General features: G+C 43.4%; 1 protein-coding gene across 5 annotated transcripts in view; it reads right to left on the reverse strand.

Annotated features, from left to right (window-relative positions):
• LOC137429966 (transmembrane protein 106B) overlaps positions 1–18,045 on the reverse strand; it is a 74,012-nt gene that overhangs the window by 53,868 nt on the left and 2,099 nt on the right. For 2 of the 5 annotated variants that reach the window (XM_068120378.2, XM_068120377.2), the window contains exons 2-3: positions 12,396–12,598; positions 2,965–3,028 (exon numbers count right to left, since the gene is read on the reverse strand). In XM_068120378.2, the coding sequence (XP_067976479.2) occupies positions 2,965–3,028; positions 12,396–12,588 (257 nt within the window). In that variant the 5' untranslated portion in view covers positions 12,589–12,598. Of the gene's footprint in view, positions 1–2,964; positions 3,029–12,395; positions 12,599–13,798; positions 13,970–18,045 lie in introns of those variants that run through there. The other 3 variants (XM_068120376.2, XM_068120379.2, XM_068120380.2) reach the window with 3 other exon arrangements.

The following is an 18,045-nucleotide window of genomic DNA, read 5'->3' on the forward strand; positions in this document are numbered from 1 at the left end:
TACCACAGTAGGGGTGACTCGTGCTGTGTTATCACCAATTAGTGTGTCTGTGGCGAGCTGTGTGCAAATGAGCGTTTGGATGCAAACAAACTCATATCCGACTAACCATTTCTATTTCAGCCACAACTGTTTGCAAAAGGAGCAGTACTGCAATACTGCACGCAAAACTAGAATGGCATTCAGTAGTTTGCATACCTCCTCCAGGCTGAACAGTTTACAATTATTATCCCACCGATAGGCCGGCTCTGCATCCGGACCTGAACAAAGACCTAATCAGCTTGCTCTTGTCACCTACCCAAGTAATCCACCAAGTTTTGTCATAATCCGTATATAACATTTTGAAATATCGTTCTATATATCGTGTTATATTTTGGCCCTGTCTCTCAATGGTGAAGAATCACTTAAAATTGTAGTATTCGGATCCGGATCTTCACCAAAATCTAATAATTTCGTCCTTGTCACACACCCAACCTACCCACCAAGTTTAGTCAGAATTCGTCTACAACTTTTTGAGATATCCTGCTCAAAGATAGACAAACAGGGTGAAAACACAACCTCTGCCCACCTTCGGCGGTGGAGTTAACAAAAGCTCGAAAGTACAAAGAGCTCAAGAACAGAATTGCTACATTTCAACCTGGAACTATAGAATCATGTTTTGCTCCGATGATGGGTTAACGCGCGATAACGCGAGCTGCTTCTTGCTTTCCACACCTCGATCAACGTCCTTTCCATTCCATCCACCATTCCACCTTTTCTCCAACGCAGATCGACACTAACCTTCATGATGAAGACTATCTTTCCAAGCCTTTCACTAGAAGGTGTTAAAAAAAATGTATTCCTTAAAATAATTTCACCAAGACTTGCCTTTGCAAATTAAGACATTTTGGGCAAAACGCAGCACAATAAAGAATTTGTGAAAAATGAAAGGAGCCATCGAGTGACATGTAGGTGGAAGGTAGGATAGAGGGAGAAAAGGAAGGAAATGGAAATTTATGTAAAATCCGAACGATCTCTTACAATGACAAAAGAGACGTCAGATCTGCTAATTGTTTACCAATAGAGGTTTTGTGAACTATTGTAACAAAATGAGTTATTTTACAAGGAACTTCAATGGAAGAGGATGCCTTTAGGTCCATAAAAGCCAGGCTATGGTTGCCAACATATGGTCATTTGTCCATGCTTTTTGCTTTTGAAATGCTGAGCATCAAGCAAGGAAGCAGCACGTACCATTAAATTCAAGTCTTTGGTCCAACTCGGCCGGGGAGTCCAAACCTCCTACCTCCCAGACTCAGATCAGACCCTCTCTAGCCATTGCACCACAGAGTCTGGTATTTATCTTTATTTTTTTTCTCAGATCGATCTGCAGCAAGTCTCAATCTCACTAAAGATGAAAAGTCTCCTCTACATGCTATCCCATTGGTTCTCTTCCTAAATCCACAACCTGCATGTACCACTTCACTGTCCAACCTATAGGACTAACTTATGCATGGTAATTTGTTGCAAAAGACTTAATACACCAGATATGCTGAATATACCAGAAAATGATATTCAACGATCTGTTTCATAAGTAAATAAGTATATGCGCCTCATCATTTTTGTCCACCATCAAAGTGATGTCACACATTTATATTCTTCGCTTCATCATGAGTTTTTGCCAAAAACACAGTATGTTGGTTCGATTATATATTTACCGACTATGCATTATGTAACATCGCAAATTATAGATGGTATGTTCGATTATATATTTACTAACTATGCATTATTTAACATCGCAATTTATAGATGGTATGTTCGATTATATATTTAATAACTATGCATTATGTAACATCGCAATTTATACATGGTATGTTCGATTATATATTTACTAATTATGCATTATGTAACATTGCAATTTATACATGGTATGTTCGATTATATATTTACTAACTATGCATTATGTAACATCGCAATTTATAGATGGTATGTTCGATTATATATTTACTAACTATGCATTATTTAACATCGCAATTTATAGATGGTATGTTCGATTATATATTCACTAACTATGCATTATGTAACATCACAATTTATAGATGGTATGTTCGATTATATATTTACTCACTATGCATTATGTAACATCGCAATTTATAGATGGTATGTTCGATCATATATTTACTAACTATGCATTATGTAACATCGCAATTTATACATAGTATGTTCGATTATATATTTACTAACTATGCATTATGTAACATCGCAATTTATAGATTGTATGTTCTATTATATATTTACTAACTATGCATTATTTAACATCACAATTTATAGATGGTATGTTCGATTATATATTTACTAACTATGCATTATGTAACATCGCAATTTATACATAGTATGTTCGATTATATATTTACTAACTATGCATTATTTAACATCGCAATTTATACATGGTATGTTCGATTATATATTTACTAACAATGCATTATGTAACATCGCAATTTATAGATGGTATGTTCGATTATATATTTACTAACTATGCATTATTTAACATCGCAATTTATAGATGGTATGTTCGATTATATATTTACTAACTATGCATTATGTAACATCGCAATTTATAGATGGTATATTCGATTATATTTACTAACTATGCATTATTTAACATCGCAATTTATACATGGCATGTTCGATTATATATTTACTAACTATGCATTATGTAACATCACAATTTATACATGGTATGTTCGATTATATATTTACTAACTATGCATTATGTAACATCGCAATTTATAGATGGTATGTTCGATTATATATTTACTAAATATGCATTATGTAACCGCAATTTATACATGGTATGTTCGATTATATATTTACTAACTATGCATTATTTAACATCGCAATTTATATAGCAATGGACACAAAGATTGGACCAGAAATACAAAGTTTACAACCCAAATAGGATAAGGGCCATAGAGAGTCAAGAAGACTTACAGTCTCCTTGGCTTTAGTCGTTTGTCGCTGCAAGGAATAAGAGCCACCAGCTCATTGGCTCTCTCTGCAAAGAAGAAAAGCAAGATAAATATGTGATGGTTAAGGTTAAGATAAATATGTGATTGTTAACTGGTTAAGTTGCATATGGCAGGAGCAGCCATCAATCTGGTTAGGGTCTGGAAGATCCATAATTTAATTAACAAAAGAAGACAACACCAACAAGTGGATCTGCCTAGCAGACAAGGCTTCAGGTCTGACATTTTGACTCTCGGGACTGTACACTGTGCCAGGTGTTGCGTATAATCCCAATAAAAAGGTGGGGGAGGGGAGGGAATCACGTGATCACACAGATGGTATTTATAACTAATCATTAGCAAACCGGTATAGTCTTCATATTGAACATAATTAATCTAGAACACAGGACACGTTGGAAACCCCAAGACAGGTGATTTACAATAACACGTGTTGCCACTCAGAACAATTTTGTCCACCTTTCAACACACCCACTGGAAATGTAATCCAAGTGTATAAACAACAAGGGCATGGGCGGGGTCTACGAGTTGCAAATTTGATTGGTCGTGATGACTAAAATGCCATAATATTTTGCCCAAGTACTGCTATTACGGAAGGGGTTTGAAAGTACGAAAAAGGCGATTCAAGTGTTCTACTGTGTTCAAGTCTATAATTCAAATAAAATAAAATAAAGATTTTAAAGGTCAAAGAAAAAAAATTCCGTAAGTTTACTGCCATTGATGCAGTGTCTTTTACACCACCTTATTTAACACGTTACATTGGTTATTCGTGCCTGTTGTTTGTGTCCTTTATGACATCCTTAAACCCAGTATGTTTGCTGTTTGCAATGATTTTCTATTTTGTTTAACTGCCAGACAGAGTAATTTTTATTTTTATCCCTCTCCTCCCTGGGCATGCACGATCGGGACGAATTCAGAGCCGAAGTACTGCTAAACTACAAGATTATTTTGTAATTCGTGTTAAAAATAAAACATTCAATTGAAATGAAGTTGTTCCTCCATTATAAATTGACATTTGTAGAGAGACAAACAGATATAAGTGAACCAATTGCTTAGCCCTGCTTTCCCCTTCGCGTGTGTGGGGCAACGATTGTGCATTCTCTGAGTGTTAAAGGAAATAACGACAACGGCACACTATTAATGCTATAATCAAGAAGTTGTAAGAAATGGCCAATGATTTTGCATAAAATAATTATAATGAAAATCAGAACAGCAGGTTATGACGACAAAGCCCAAGGATAACAACCAAACAAGATGGATACACCATGTGTAGTGTGCATGAATGAATATCTGGAGTACCGCTGCTACAAGTCAATTAACCTTTAAACTACGCTTTTGAGCTTGTTTATCACACTACGTGAGCATCACATCAAAATAATTCCTTCAAGAATGATGCAGTCCAGCTAATGAAGGAAAAATAATTTGCATTCACCTCTCTGCAAAGGTTAACAACTACAGTGCCCTCCATAAGTATTGGAGCAATGAAGTGAAATTTGTTCCTATTGCTATATACTCAAGAAACTTACATTGGAGATCAAAAGATGAATATGAGGCAATAGTAGAGAAGATCAGCTTTTATTTATTTGTATTTCAAAGCATATATGTTTTACCATTGTGGAACAATAGCACTTTTTATGTTCAGTTCCTCCATTTTAGGTAAGCATAAGTATTGGAGCAGATTAAGTTGAAGTAAATTAATGGAGTATAATATTGTCGTGTGTCTATCTTGTAGTGAACACGCAGGGCGACACGGATGACCAAACGAGCTTTAACTCCAAGGCGTTCAATCCAATGGTGTACCTTCATTTTACGTGCGGGGGGAAGAGTGGGGGGAAGAGCTGCGAGCGCATACCTGCACGGGTCCACCGGTCATCTTCGCACCTATTATGATTAATTCAAAACCGAAACAGGATTTAACTGTGCAAAAATACCGGCTTTATTAAAGAAATACAACAACAACAACAGGCATTTTATGGCCATTTTCCCTGCTAGAGTTGGGGTGAGCCTTGCGGTCCCCATGACAATCTTCTCCATTTTGCCCTATTATTTGCATCTCCCCTTGTAACCCCCTTGAACGCATTTCTTCTTCGACCATCTTTAGCCAAGTCTTTCTCGGTCTTCCCCGTCCTCTACTTCCTTCTATATTCATTTCCATCACTCTTCTCAACAAGTCACTTTCATCCTTCCTCAACACATGACCAAACCATCTCAAACTGTTTCTCTTCACATCATCCATCACAGGCTCTATTCCCATCATCTTTCGCAATTCATCATTTGTCTTCCTCTCTCTCAACGATACTCCACACATCCACCGAACCATTCGCATTTCCACCCCTTCCAGCCTTCGTTGCTGCTCTACGTTCATTACCCATGTCTCGCTCCCATAAATCATAACACATCTCACACATGCAGCATACACCTTTCCCTTCAGCTTCAACGACACTCCCCTCCTCGTCAGCACGCCACTCAGTTCCCGAAACTTCTTCCATGCACATCTCACTCTCGCAACCGTTGGAGTCTGATCCACATTCTCCATTCAGCATGTGTCCTAAGTAACAAAATGTTTTCACACCTTCCAGCTTCACGCCGTTTACCAGGATCCAACTCAACATTTCCTCCATCTGCAGCTCCATCTGTGCACACCTTACACTTGAATGTAGCTGCCACACTGTTTAATGACCCTCTCAAACCACTACATTTTTGATGAACCCACTCAGCGCACATTGTACATTGAATGGAATTCACTCTGACACCCTTCCTGCACACAGCACACTGCCACTTCCCAGTTCTTTCCACCTCACCACATGCTTTACCACTTGCCATCACCTTCGTTTTTCTGATATTCACCTTCAGACCTTTTATCTCCATACATTCCTTCCACTTGTTCATCCTCTCCTTCAGTCCATCCATACTTTCTGCGATCAACACCAGATCATCTGCATACAACAACTCCAACGGTAAACCCTCCTTTACGTTCCGAGCCAGCACATCCATCACAGCTACAAATAGTAGTGGACTAAGTACCGACCCCTGATGCACTCCCACCTTCACCTCAAACTCACTACTGTTCCCGTCCTTCATCCTTACCGCTGTGCGCGCTCTTTTGTACATTGCCATCACTACTCTGAGCAACCATTCCTCCACTCCTAACTTCCTCAATGCCCATGTCACTACTTCACGTGGAAACGTATTGAATGCTTTCTCCAGATCAACAAACCCAAGAAACAACTTCTTCCTCTTCTCCATTTACTTCTCCTGCAACTGCCTCACAATAAAAAGCACGTCTGTCGTTCCTCTTCCTGGCATAAATCCAAACTGCATTTCGTCAATCTTCACTTTCTTCCTTATCCTCCTCTCCAACACCCTTTCCAATACCTTCATTCCATGCTCCAATAACTTTATCGTTCGATACGAGCCACAGTCCAGAGGGTCACCTTTCCCCTTGTATAGAGGGATGAGGGTACTCAGTTCCAAATCCGCTGGAATGCAGCCTTCTTTCACCACCAGATTGCAGATCTCTATCATTCTCTTCACACCCCAATTTCCCACTGCCTTCAACATATCTCCCACAACTCCCGTCAGCCCTCCCGCTTTTCTACTCTTCATTGCTTTTATCGCTTCCTCAACTTCCTTCTCGGTTATCTTCTCTGCCGGTCCTAAAACTGGGTTACTCTCTATGTTGCCATCCCATCCATTCTCTGCATTCAACAGTATTTCCATATATCTCTTCCATCTTCCTTTAATTCCATCTGGGTCCATAACGATTTGTCCCACTTCATCCTTTAAGCAACTCACCCCCATCACATCACACCTCTCTTTCGCTATCTGCTTTGCAATCCTGAATACCGCTCTCTGACCCCCCTTCCAAATGCAAGCGTTCTCCAAACATTTTCCTACATGCCTCATGCGCCTTTGCTACCTTTTTCTTTGCAGCCTTCTTGGCTGCCTGATAACTTTCATGTTCTGCCTTTTCTGCCCCCATACCCTTCGCCTTCTGCCACTCCATGAACTTCTTCCTCTTCTCGTCAGTCTTCTTTCCAACTTCATCATCCCACCCCCATGTTTCAGAGTGCCTCGGTTTTTGTTTTTTCTTGGTTTTTTTTTGTATACTGAATCGAGGCTCGTGAAAGAGCTAACATTTACTTCACAAACAAATCAACCAGACAAACAAAATATATAAAAAGAGGGAGCGGAAGATAAGATGGGGAGAGAAGGGGAAGCACACAAACATACCTCACCAACGGCTCCCAACAGACCAACGGCTCCTCCCCCGGGATCACCTTTGTGTCCCGGAGGTGCCCCCTATCTCGCCTAAGCACCATCAGGTAGTCAACGGTTGTTGTCGACCCACCTGACGTGTATGTAACAAGCTTATTATCCTCTTTCTGCAACTGAGTATTACAAATCAACAAATCAGCTCCATCAGCAAACTCCAAAATCCTTTCACCTTCTCCATTTCTCACATCATATCCGTAACCCCCATGAACTCCCTCAAAACCATCCATACTCCTTCCCACATGTCCATTTAGGTCTCCTCCTACCACAACAACTTCCTCATCTTTCACGTTTTCCATCAGCTTCTCTATCGCACACCAGAACTTGTCCTTCTCTTCATCGCTCCGACCAACCTGCGGAGCATATCCCGAGGTGACGTTCACGAAGAGCTTTCCAATCATCATTTTCACCATCATCTACATTTCACTCACTCTGGTCACACTCACCACACTGTCTACAAACTCCTCAGAAAACAGGACACCAACACCATTCACGCCTTCTGGGCACCATTGCCACACAAACTTGTATTTCTGTCCCTGCCTACCCTTCACCATATTCACTTCACCTGTCCCTTCACCATCTTTATTAAAGAAATGACGGTAACAAAATTATGCACGATAAAAAAACTATGATTCCTAAATGAGACGTCCCCACACAGACTCAAATACAGACAAAGGGAACAAATAACTGGAAAATAAATAGGTGTTAGTGTGGGCACTTAGCTCTGAGCGGCTCTTGAAGATCGTCAGGAATCGTCCCGGATCGTCACAGGCCTCCACGTCCTTGCGCGGGAACCACAGGCTGCACTGCCTGCAAGCGGAAACTCAGCCTCGCTGTGCAGTCCGCTCCTCTTGCCGCAGAGTGCGAAGTCAGCAGGCTGCTACCGTTCCACTCACCACCGCTTGTCTCTGTCGATCTTGTGCACCAACACCGACGTGCCAAGGAAAATAAAATGCGGCCATGCATTCAATCGGAACCCCGTGTAAAGAGAGCACGCAAATGCATCCGCCTTCCACCAACACCTCCAAGTCCAGCTCAAGAGACATGGTAAGTGTGACCGTTCGCTACGGAGGCCAGCCCGGAGAGAGAAAACCACGAGAAGCCAAAATTTCGGGAGACGACCGCTCGCCACCAAACCCAGAAAACGAGAGAGAAAATGTCCGCCCTCCAAATCCTTTGTACTCAAGGCTCTGACGTCATCCAACGATCTCTCTGTGTCTGCTCCTATCAGCTAGTGCCATCTCATCGCTCTTGGTGTCCTGACCAATCGCTGCTCTTCAGGGCGTGGCCTTACGGGCCCACCTGCTTGATGTGGTAATGTGGCTGCTGGCAGTGCCAGCGGTGTTGTTAAATGTCTTGTTCCGGTTGCTTTTATTTAGTTATAAATGCGCGATTTCTTAGCATGTGTGTGTGCTGCTGGTGTCATAAGGAACAGAGGAAAAAATAACAGAAGCCATTACATACAGGGGATGAATTACCCATAATCCCTAGCTAATTAACATAACCCCACCCCTCGTGATGGGAACAAAGATACGCGCTTATACGACATCCGGTCCAAACAAATTTCTTACTTATGTACATGGGGGTTTCTTCATCTTGACGACAGTCAGAGCACACTACCTATACCATTCTACCTGGCTCTAAGGTAATCATTGCCTACCCCCTACAAACGTAACAATATCTAGTATTTGGTTGCATATCCCTTGCATGTAATAACTGCATCGAGCCTGTGACCCATCAGCATCACCAAACTCTTGCTATCTTCCTTTGAGATTCTTTGCCAAGCCTTCACTGCAGCCATTTTCAGTTGTTTGATTTGGGGGGTTTCTGACTTTAGTCTCCTCTTCAGTCAGTGAAATTCATGCTCCATTGGATGTAAATCAGGAGATTGACTTGGCCAGTCTAAAACATTCCACGTTTTTACCCTGATGAACTCCTTGGTTGTATTGGTGGTGTGTTTTGGGTCGTGGTCTTGATGCATGTTAAAGCACTGCCCAATGAGTTTGGAGACGTTTTATTGTACATAGGCAGACAAAATGTTTCTGTACATTTCTGAATTCATTCTGCTGTTGCCATAATTAGTGATATCTATAATTACATCTCTCCTCGCCTGTCTGTCTCTGTCTCTGCTCTCCCCTAACCTCTTATCCTCCCCTCCTCCTACTCTTCTCTTCCCCTATCCTCCACCCCCTCTCTCTGTCCTCTACCCTCCCCTCCCCATTCCCATTCCCATTCAACCCCACTACCACTCCTCGTTCTGCCCCTCCACCTTCCCCTACCCTCCCTCCTCCCCTTTCTTATTTCCCCTTCCCTTCCTCTCCTCCCACTCCCTTTCTATCTTCCATCTCTCCCAAACCCTCCATCTCCCCCCCCCCCCACCCCCCTCTTCATATTCCCGGCACAAAACGACTCTGCTTTGCCTGGCAATGCCGGGTACTTTTGCCAGTCATCAATAAAGATGAGCGAGCCAGTTCCAGAGGGAACCATGAAAATCCAAGCCATGTCACTACCTCCACCATGCTTCTTAGGTGAGGTAATATGCTTTGGATCATATGCAGTTCCTTCCTTACTCCACACTTTCACCTTTCCGTCGCTTTCGTAAAGGTTTGTCTTGGTCTCATCTGTCCGTGAAACTTTGTTCCAGAACTCTGCTGGCTCACCTCTGTAATTCTTGGCAAATTCCAATCTGGCCTTTCTATTTTTGGTGCTGATGAGAGGTTTCCATCTTGCGGTGTAGCCTTTGTAATTCTGCTCTCAAAATCTCCTGTGAACGGTACATTGCGATACTGCACTCTGGCAGTTGTTGGTGATATCCCTGACAGTTGTTTTAGGGTTTTTCCTCACAGCTCTGATAATTTTTCTGTCATCAATTTCAGTTGTTGTGCTTCGCCGACCTGGCTGCTGTCTATTGCTAAATACACTAATGGTTTCTTTCTTTTTCAAGATATTCCAAATTGTTGTATTTGCTATGCCCAATATTTTGTGCTATGGTTGTAATCGAATTATTCTGCTCATTCAGCTTCCAAATTGCTTGCATTTCTTTCATAGACAGTTCTCTGGTCTTCATTTTGGTTTATGCCGACTGACTCCCAAGGCAAAAAAGGCTAAAACCAAGACTGGACATTCACAGCTCTTTTATGTGTGAACGATCAATGCAACAAGAAACACCTGAGCAAAAGGAAACACCTGTCAGCCATTTGTTTCAATACTTATGCTCATCTAAAATAGGGGGACTGAACATAAAAAGTGATGTTTTACTGCAATGTAAAACATTATATGCATAGAAATACCAAGGAAAAAAGGCAAACCTTCTGTACTCTTGCTTCATGTTCATCTTTTGATCTCAAAACCAAATTTCTTGAGAATATAGCAACAATACCAAACTTGACTTCATTGTTTCAATACTTATTGAGGGCACTGCATACGAAAGTAGTTTGTCCAACCATATTATATATAACTTGATGGTATTCATAGAATACCTACCCCATGCAGGTGACTTGATGCGAGCCAACTCTGTGTTTTAAGGTTGTTTTTTTTTCTTTGATCCAATATGGCCGCCAGACCACATGACCGATGACATCATAAACTTACATTCTCCAATATAATTGTTGCGTAGATCACGCTCACAAAATTTCAAACTGATCGGATTAAGCATTGTACTTGTCGAATGATGTCATAATGAAGGCACCAATGACTTCATTGTTAACACTTATTCCCCATGCAGAGTTCTTTACAATGAGCCACGTTTCAAAAAAAAATTCCATGGAGCAGTTTTGGATGTAGATGTCCAAAGTCTCAGTTTTCTAAGATGGTGCCCATACCACGTGACCTACATCACAATTATCACTGACAAACTCGATATGAGATGACCAACGGATGTGGAGAATTTTTTTTTTTTTTTATACAGACACGTACATACTGTTACGTGCTCCTCCCCAAACCCCGGTCACGGTGTACCTCCGAGCCCCGAGAGGAGTCACGGCAGAAAGATGTGTTATTCTGTGTGTCAAAGATCAATGGTGAAACCACACCAATTGTTACCAACAAACAAGTATTGTATTAAGATCACACAATAATAACAGCACAAAAACAATATTAATCAATTGTACAACCAATATATCATTCCTATGATGGTACCATCAGTTTTGTACAATATAACTCACTGTGCTCCAAGTTAGCGAAAATAACATTCCCAATGTCTCTGTCCCAGCTTCAAACCAAAGTCGATCCACGCTCCAGTGATCGTCAGAACGATATTGTATCGAGACCAGAATCCCGTTCGGTTGACAGTCACACTGCCAAAGATGGGCAAAGGTACCCTCAAGAGGCGACTGGAAAATCACACGTTTGGGTATGGATGTTCAACGGCTCCCAATCGGCGAACCGCAAATTCCCACTCAAAATCCACGTTACACACACACACCAGGTTAACGTCTGGATGCGTTGAAATGGTTGGAGCGAGGTGAAAAACCTGGAGCGATGCGAAATCAGGCGCGAGGAAAAATGGCCAACGGTCCGTTCTCGAGACGTATCGGCACTCCAATGATTCTTTTCGGAATCAACCGCAAAACCTGTCACGCAGGTTTATCTGTCACAGCGATAACAACTCTGTCGCAGGAATCCCTTTCCCAGGAAACCCCAAAGTTCGCTAGTGACCCCCGTTCGCTATCGTTTGCTCAAAACCTCAACGCAGCTCGGCTCCTTCTCCGACCTCACTTGCTCCGCCTCCTTTTCCTTTTCTTCCTCCTCTTCGTCCGGTTCACGATCCGATTTCCGGTTTCTTTTTAAAACACTAACTTTTTTTACCTTTTGAAAACAGTTATCTCCAATTCACTTAAACGATAACAATAATGACATGCAACCAAAAAAGTTTACAGTGGATGGGAACCACAACAACGGAAGTGACGAATCCGTAACAATACGTATGCGTACGTATACGTATGTACGCATACGTTACTTTTCGCTTGGCAAGCACAGCGTATAGTCTACATTCATGCTTTAGTTGGCTACTGTATCGGCATGGCTTTTAAAAGCATCAGAAACTAAGCTAAGCAATGAGCGTAATTCAAAGTGCAGTACATCATTGGTGCAAACAAATGTCGCATTAAATCTCATCCAAAGTACCTGAACCAATCCGCCCAGTGCCATTGCAGGTGGGACAATTTAAACTGTTACTCCTCCAGTCACGTTTCTGGCCTGACACCTGCCTGTTGAACGGAAAACGAGCATCACTGGAGTCCATGCTTCCATAAAGTTGTCCAGCATCATGATCCTCACATATAGGGGGATGCTGACAGGCCATGGCATCTGATGCCATCTTGAAGTCACTGTGTTGTGTGAGAAGTCACAATCAGCTTACAGTAACACTCAGGTGATCAAGACAGTCTTCGTGAGCCTGTCTCATCGTGTTCTCTCCTGAACTTCAAGTCTGCCAACCACCACTACTATGTAATGCATTATGGGGTTTTAGTAGGTGACTTGTAATGGGGTTTTAGTAGGTGACACACTTGTAATGTGGTTTTAGTAGGTGACACACTTGTAATGGGGTTTTAGTGGGTGACACACTTGTAATGGGGTTTTAGTAGGTGACGCACTTGTAATGGGGTTTTAGTAGGTGACGCACTTGTAATGGGGTTTTCGTAGGTGACGCACTTGTAATGGGGTTTTAGCAGGTGACACACTTGTAATGGGGTTTTAGTAGGTGACACTTGTAATGGGGTTTTAGTGGGTGACGCACTTGTAATGGGGTTTTAGTAGGTGACGCACTTGTAATGGGGTTTTAGGAGGTGACGCACTTGTAATGGGTTTTAGTAGGTGACGCACTTGTAATGGGGTTTTAGTAGGTGACGCACTTGTAATGGGGTTTTAGTAGGTGACGCACTTGTAATGGGGTTTTAGTAGGTGACGCACTTGTAATGGGGTTTTAGTAGGTGACGCACTTGTAATGGGGTTTTAGTAGGTGACGCACTTGTAATGGGGTTTTAGTAGGTGACGCACTTGTAATGGGGTTTTAGTAGGTGACGCACTTGTAATGGGGTTTTAGTAGGTGACGCACTTGTAATGGGGTTTTAGCAGGTGACACACTTGTAATGGGGTTTTAGCAGGTGACGCACTTGTAATGGGGTTTTAGCAGGTGACACACTTGTAATGGGGTTTTAGTAGGTGACACACTTGTAATGGGGTTTTAGCAGGTGACACACTTGTAATGGGGTTTTAGCAGGTGACACACTTGTAATGGGGTTTTAGTGGGTGACACACTTGTAATGGGGTTTAACCTTTAAGTTTAACGTCGTTACGAAGAAGAGGGATTTAATGGAACCAAGGTAGACATTTCACAACTGATCAGGACTTTCACAAGTTTAGGAATTTAAAAACTTTTTCAACTCCAAGTTTTAACAATGGAGACATTGCAGCACAGAAAAAGGAAGACGAAGTTTTACATAAAGTTCAAAAATGAGTCAAAACGGAGGAAGGACGCAGTGATGCTTCAGAACACACAAGGAATAAATAAACATTTATATACTTACCCTGAATCGTTATTCAATATTGACATATATATTCATATATATTTTGAAGAAAAAAAAAGGTTTCTAAAAGATGAGGATTCACTTTAAGTCTTTCAACTGGAAAACAAAACCAAGCCACGAAATTAAGGAGTTCAACCCCTGGGGCAATCAGAGACTGTACACTTCCTCCTTATCCTACGTCATTCAGAAATGCGATGGCATCGTCAATTTTCCACCCCTTCTTCTTCAACTTAGATGAGATTAAGTGCTGATGTCAGTCGTCACGTGGATTATTTATGCACCAATACAAAAATGTTAACTTTTGGTAATGAAACGTCATTGTGTACAATACACCGCACAAATCACTACAGTTACTGTACCCCTTGAACACGACTGTCATGTATGCAGTGCAAATGTTCACCGTTGTATCCCTACACCGGGACCGGGTTGTATCCCTACGCCAGAGCTCGGATGGCGCTGCTGTGAATCGGGCCTTGAACGGCAGAGTGAATAAACGCGTACGACAATTGATCGTAGTTTGTCGAGATACTTTACATGGCGACGAGGATAAACATCTAGACCATGACATCTTTCGGCCATATCGATGAATTCGACCCTCATGAGGGGGATTTTGACACGTATTCTGAGCGGTTGTCTTTCTACTTCGAGGCGAACGGCATCGCGACCGAAGGCCGGATGAAGGCCGTCTTCCTGTCTGTTTGCGGAGGTGAGACGTTCACACTCGTTAAAAACCTGATTCGGCCTCGGACAATCCAGGAGCTCACGTATGCAGAGCTCAAGGCCGCTTTGAAGGAACATTGCAATCCATCTCCTTCAGTCATCCTGTGTCGGTTTAATTTTTACATGTGCAGACAGCAGCAAGGTCAGTCGATCGCAGACTTCATTGCACACCTCAAAAAACTGTCACATCTGTGTGAGTTTGGGGACACGATCGATGACATGCTTCGTGATTTGCTGGTGGTTGGCATGTCCGATGACCGCACTCGTAGACGCCTGCTTGCTGAGAGAAGACTGACGTTCCAAAATGCCAGAGACACCGCCATTTCCATGGAAAGTGCTGACCGCAACGCTACAAGCATCGGTGCCACTCGCTCATCTGGTACCAGCCCTGCTGTGAATCGGTTGGATCATGTTCAGCCAAAACGTTGGAACAAGGCTCCTCGTCAGAAGCCAGTGCAGTCTCAAACCCACAACAACTGTTTTCGGTGCAACGGAAAGCACCCTCCGGAGACGTGTCGGTTCAAAGATGCCACCTGCCATTGCTGTTCGAAAACTGGCCATATTGCTCCAGCTTGCATCACTCGCAAATCGGGAAAAGGAAAAGCTGCTGACAAGATTCATCAGTTTATCGGTTCGGAGGAACCCGAGCTTGACCAGGTGAGCTCTGTTTCCGACAACTCAGAATCGTATGACCTGCTTCATATTGATTCTCACCATAGGCGGGACCCTCTTCTTGCCAATGTTGTCGTCAACAATCGACCATTGCAAATGGAGGTCGACACTGGTGCAGCCGTCTCGCTCATCAGCCATGCCGTTTTCACAAACCTGTGGAGTGATGCTGACCGACCCCATCTGAAACCTACTACCTATGGACTCTCCACCTATACAGGTGAGAAGATTGTTCCCTGCGGTACATGTGACGTCACGGTGGGCTATGATAACCGTGAGTTTCACCTACCCCTGATCGTCATTCCTGGAAAGGGCCCTTCCTTACTCGGCAGGAACTGGTTGAGCATAATTCGACTGAAGTGGGAAAGCATTCATCAACTCCGGGCAGCCAACGTTTCTCCTACCGTAGCATACACACTCAAAAATGTGCTGGATACGTACCCGGATGTCTTCAAGGATGAGCTTGGAACCTTGAAAGGACATACGGCTAAACTCAGGGTTGACCGGGATGCCAATCCTATATTTTGCAGGGCTCGCCCAGTCCCTTTCGCCCTGCGTGAGCGGATTGACAAGGAACTGGATCATCTTGAAAATCTGGGGATCATCGAGCAAATCCAGTATGCCGAATGGGCGGCGCCCATCGTTCCGGTCATAAAATCGGACCAGTCCATCTGCATATGTGGAGATTATAAAATGACCATGAACAGGTGTTCTTCATTGGATAAATATCCAATCCCGAGGATCGAAGACCTCTATGCTCGTCTCACGGGAGGCAAAACTTTTACGAAACTCGATCTCAAATCCGCCTATCTACAGCTCTGCTTGGACGAGAATTCGAAACAGTATCTTACCATCAACACGCATCGTGGGTTGTACAGGTACCACCGACTTAGTTTTGGAGTGAAATCTGCACCTGGAATTTATCAGCGTGTCATGGACAGTTTGTTTGCCGCCGAATGCAACGTCGTTTGTTACCAGGATGATATTCTGGTTACTGGTCGTACGGACGCGGAACATCTACAGAACCTGGAGAGAGTTCTGAAGAAGATTTCGGACTCCGGCCTACGTTTGCGTCGAGACAAGTGCAAGTTTATGGTGCCATCAGTCACGTACCTGGGTCATACGATTGATGCCGAGGGTCTACACCCGACAGATGAGAAAGTCCGAGCTATCAAGGATGCTCCTTCTCCACGAGATGTGACCGAATTGAAGTCATACCTCGGTTTGCTTCAGTTCTATGGTCGTTACATCCCGAATGTGACCGACGTTTTGGGCCCCCTTTATCGGCTTTTGAGGAAAGGAGTCTCCTGGAGCTGGGGGTCTACTGAACAATCAGCATTCCAGACCTCTAAGGATCTGCTCAAATCGTCCAATGTTCTCGTTCATTTTGATCCAGAGAAGGATCTTGTGCTGACATGCGATGCCTGTCGGTATGGAGTGGGGAGTGTATTATCACACGTGATGCCTGATGGTACGGAAAGACCGGTTGCATTTGCATCCAGAACGTTGTCCCCGGCAGAGAAAAACTATTCCCAACTTGACAAGGAAGGATTGGGAATCGTTTTCGGCGTCGGCAAATTTCGCCAGTACCTTCTTGGACATCATTTCATGATTCGCACTGATCACAAGCCGCTGATCAGTCTGTTTGGTCCAACTAAGGCGACATCTGACACACTACCACCCAGGATCATCCGCTGGTCCCTGTTTCTCGCTGCTTATGACTACACCATATGTTATAAGCCCGGTTCGTCTATCACAAATGCAGATGCCATGAGTCGGTTACCCCTTCCAGAATCCGTTGATGATTCGCCTACACCAGGATCCATTATCGCACTGATGGATCATCTGGAAGATTGTGCTGTCGATTCCGGCCAGATCCGCACTCATACTCGACGAGACCCCGTTCTGTCCAGAACTGTCCAGGCTGTACACCTTGGATGGCATTTGCTACCTGAGGGTGACCCAGATTTTGCGGCTTTTAAAGCACGTAAAAACGAACTCAGCGTGGAAAATGGTTGCCTACTCTGGGGATGTCGTGTCGTGATCCCGAAAAATCTGCGTTCCAGGGTCATGGATGAAATCCATGACTGTCACCCCGGGATTGTGAAGATGAAGTCACTCGCCAAAAACTATGTGTGGTGGCCGAATCTTGATGCTGATATCGAACATCATGTTCGACATTGTTACCCCTGCCAGAGCACCCGGAATACACCTGCGAAAGCGCCACTGCATCCCTGGGAATGGCCCAGCGAACCGTGGCATCGCCTACATCTCGATTATGCCGGGCCTATTAACGGCAGCATGATTCTAATAATTACGGACGCGCACACAAAATGGATTGATGCCTATGTGACGCGTGGTACTACGTCAGCCATTGTCATCGAAAGACTCAGACGCTGTTTCGCCACTCATGGTCTGCCCAGGATGATCGTGAGTGATAACGGTTCGTGTTTTTCCAGTACCGAGTTTGCCAAGTTCACACGTCGGAACGGCATCAAACATAAGTTTGTCAGCCCACATCACCAGGCTTCAAATGGTTTGGCCGAACGATCCGTGGGAATCATCAAATCCGGATTGCAGAAACTTCAGGAGGGAACCCTGGAAACAAAGCTGTCTCGTCTCCTGTTCAAATACCGCATCACGCCACAATCAACAACCGGTGCAGCTCCGTCTGAGTTATTGATGAAACGACACTTGAGATCGACACTTGACAATCTCAAACCAGACATATCATCAAATGTTTATCAGAGCCAGCTTAATCAAAAGTGGTGCACGATAAGACGTCCAACAGTCGATGTATCAACATTGGAGATCCAGTGTTTGCCCGAAATTTTGGTGCAGGTGCGACGTGGCTACCG

The sequence above is a fragment of the Myxine glutinosa genome, chromosome 6 (assembly GCF_964187855.1).
Source record: "Myxine glutinosa chromosome 6, kmMyxGlut1.1, whole genome shotgun sequence".
Taxonomy (NCBI): Eukaryota; Metazoa; Chordata; class Myxini; order Myxiniformes; family Myxinidae; genus Myxine; species Myxine glutinosa.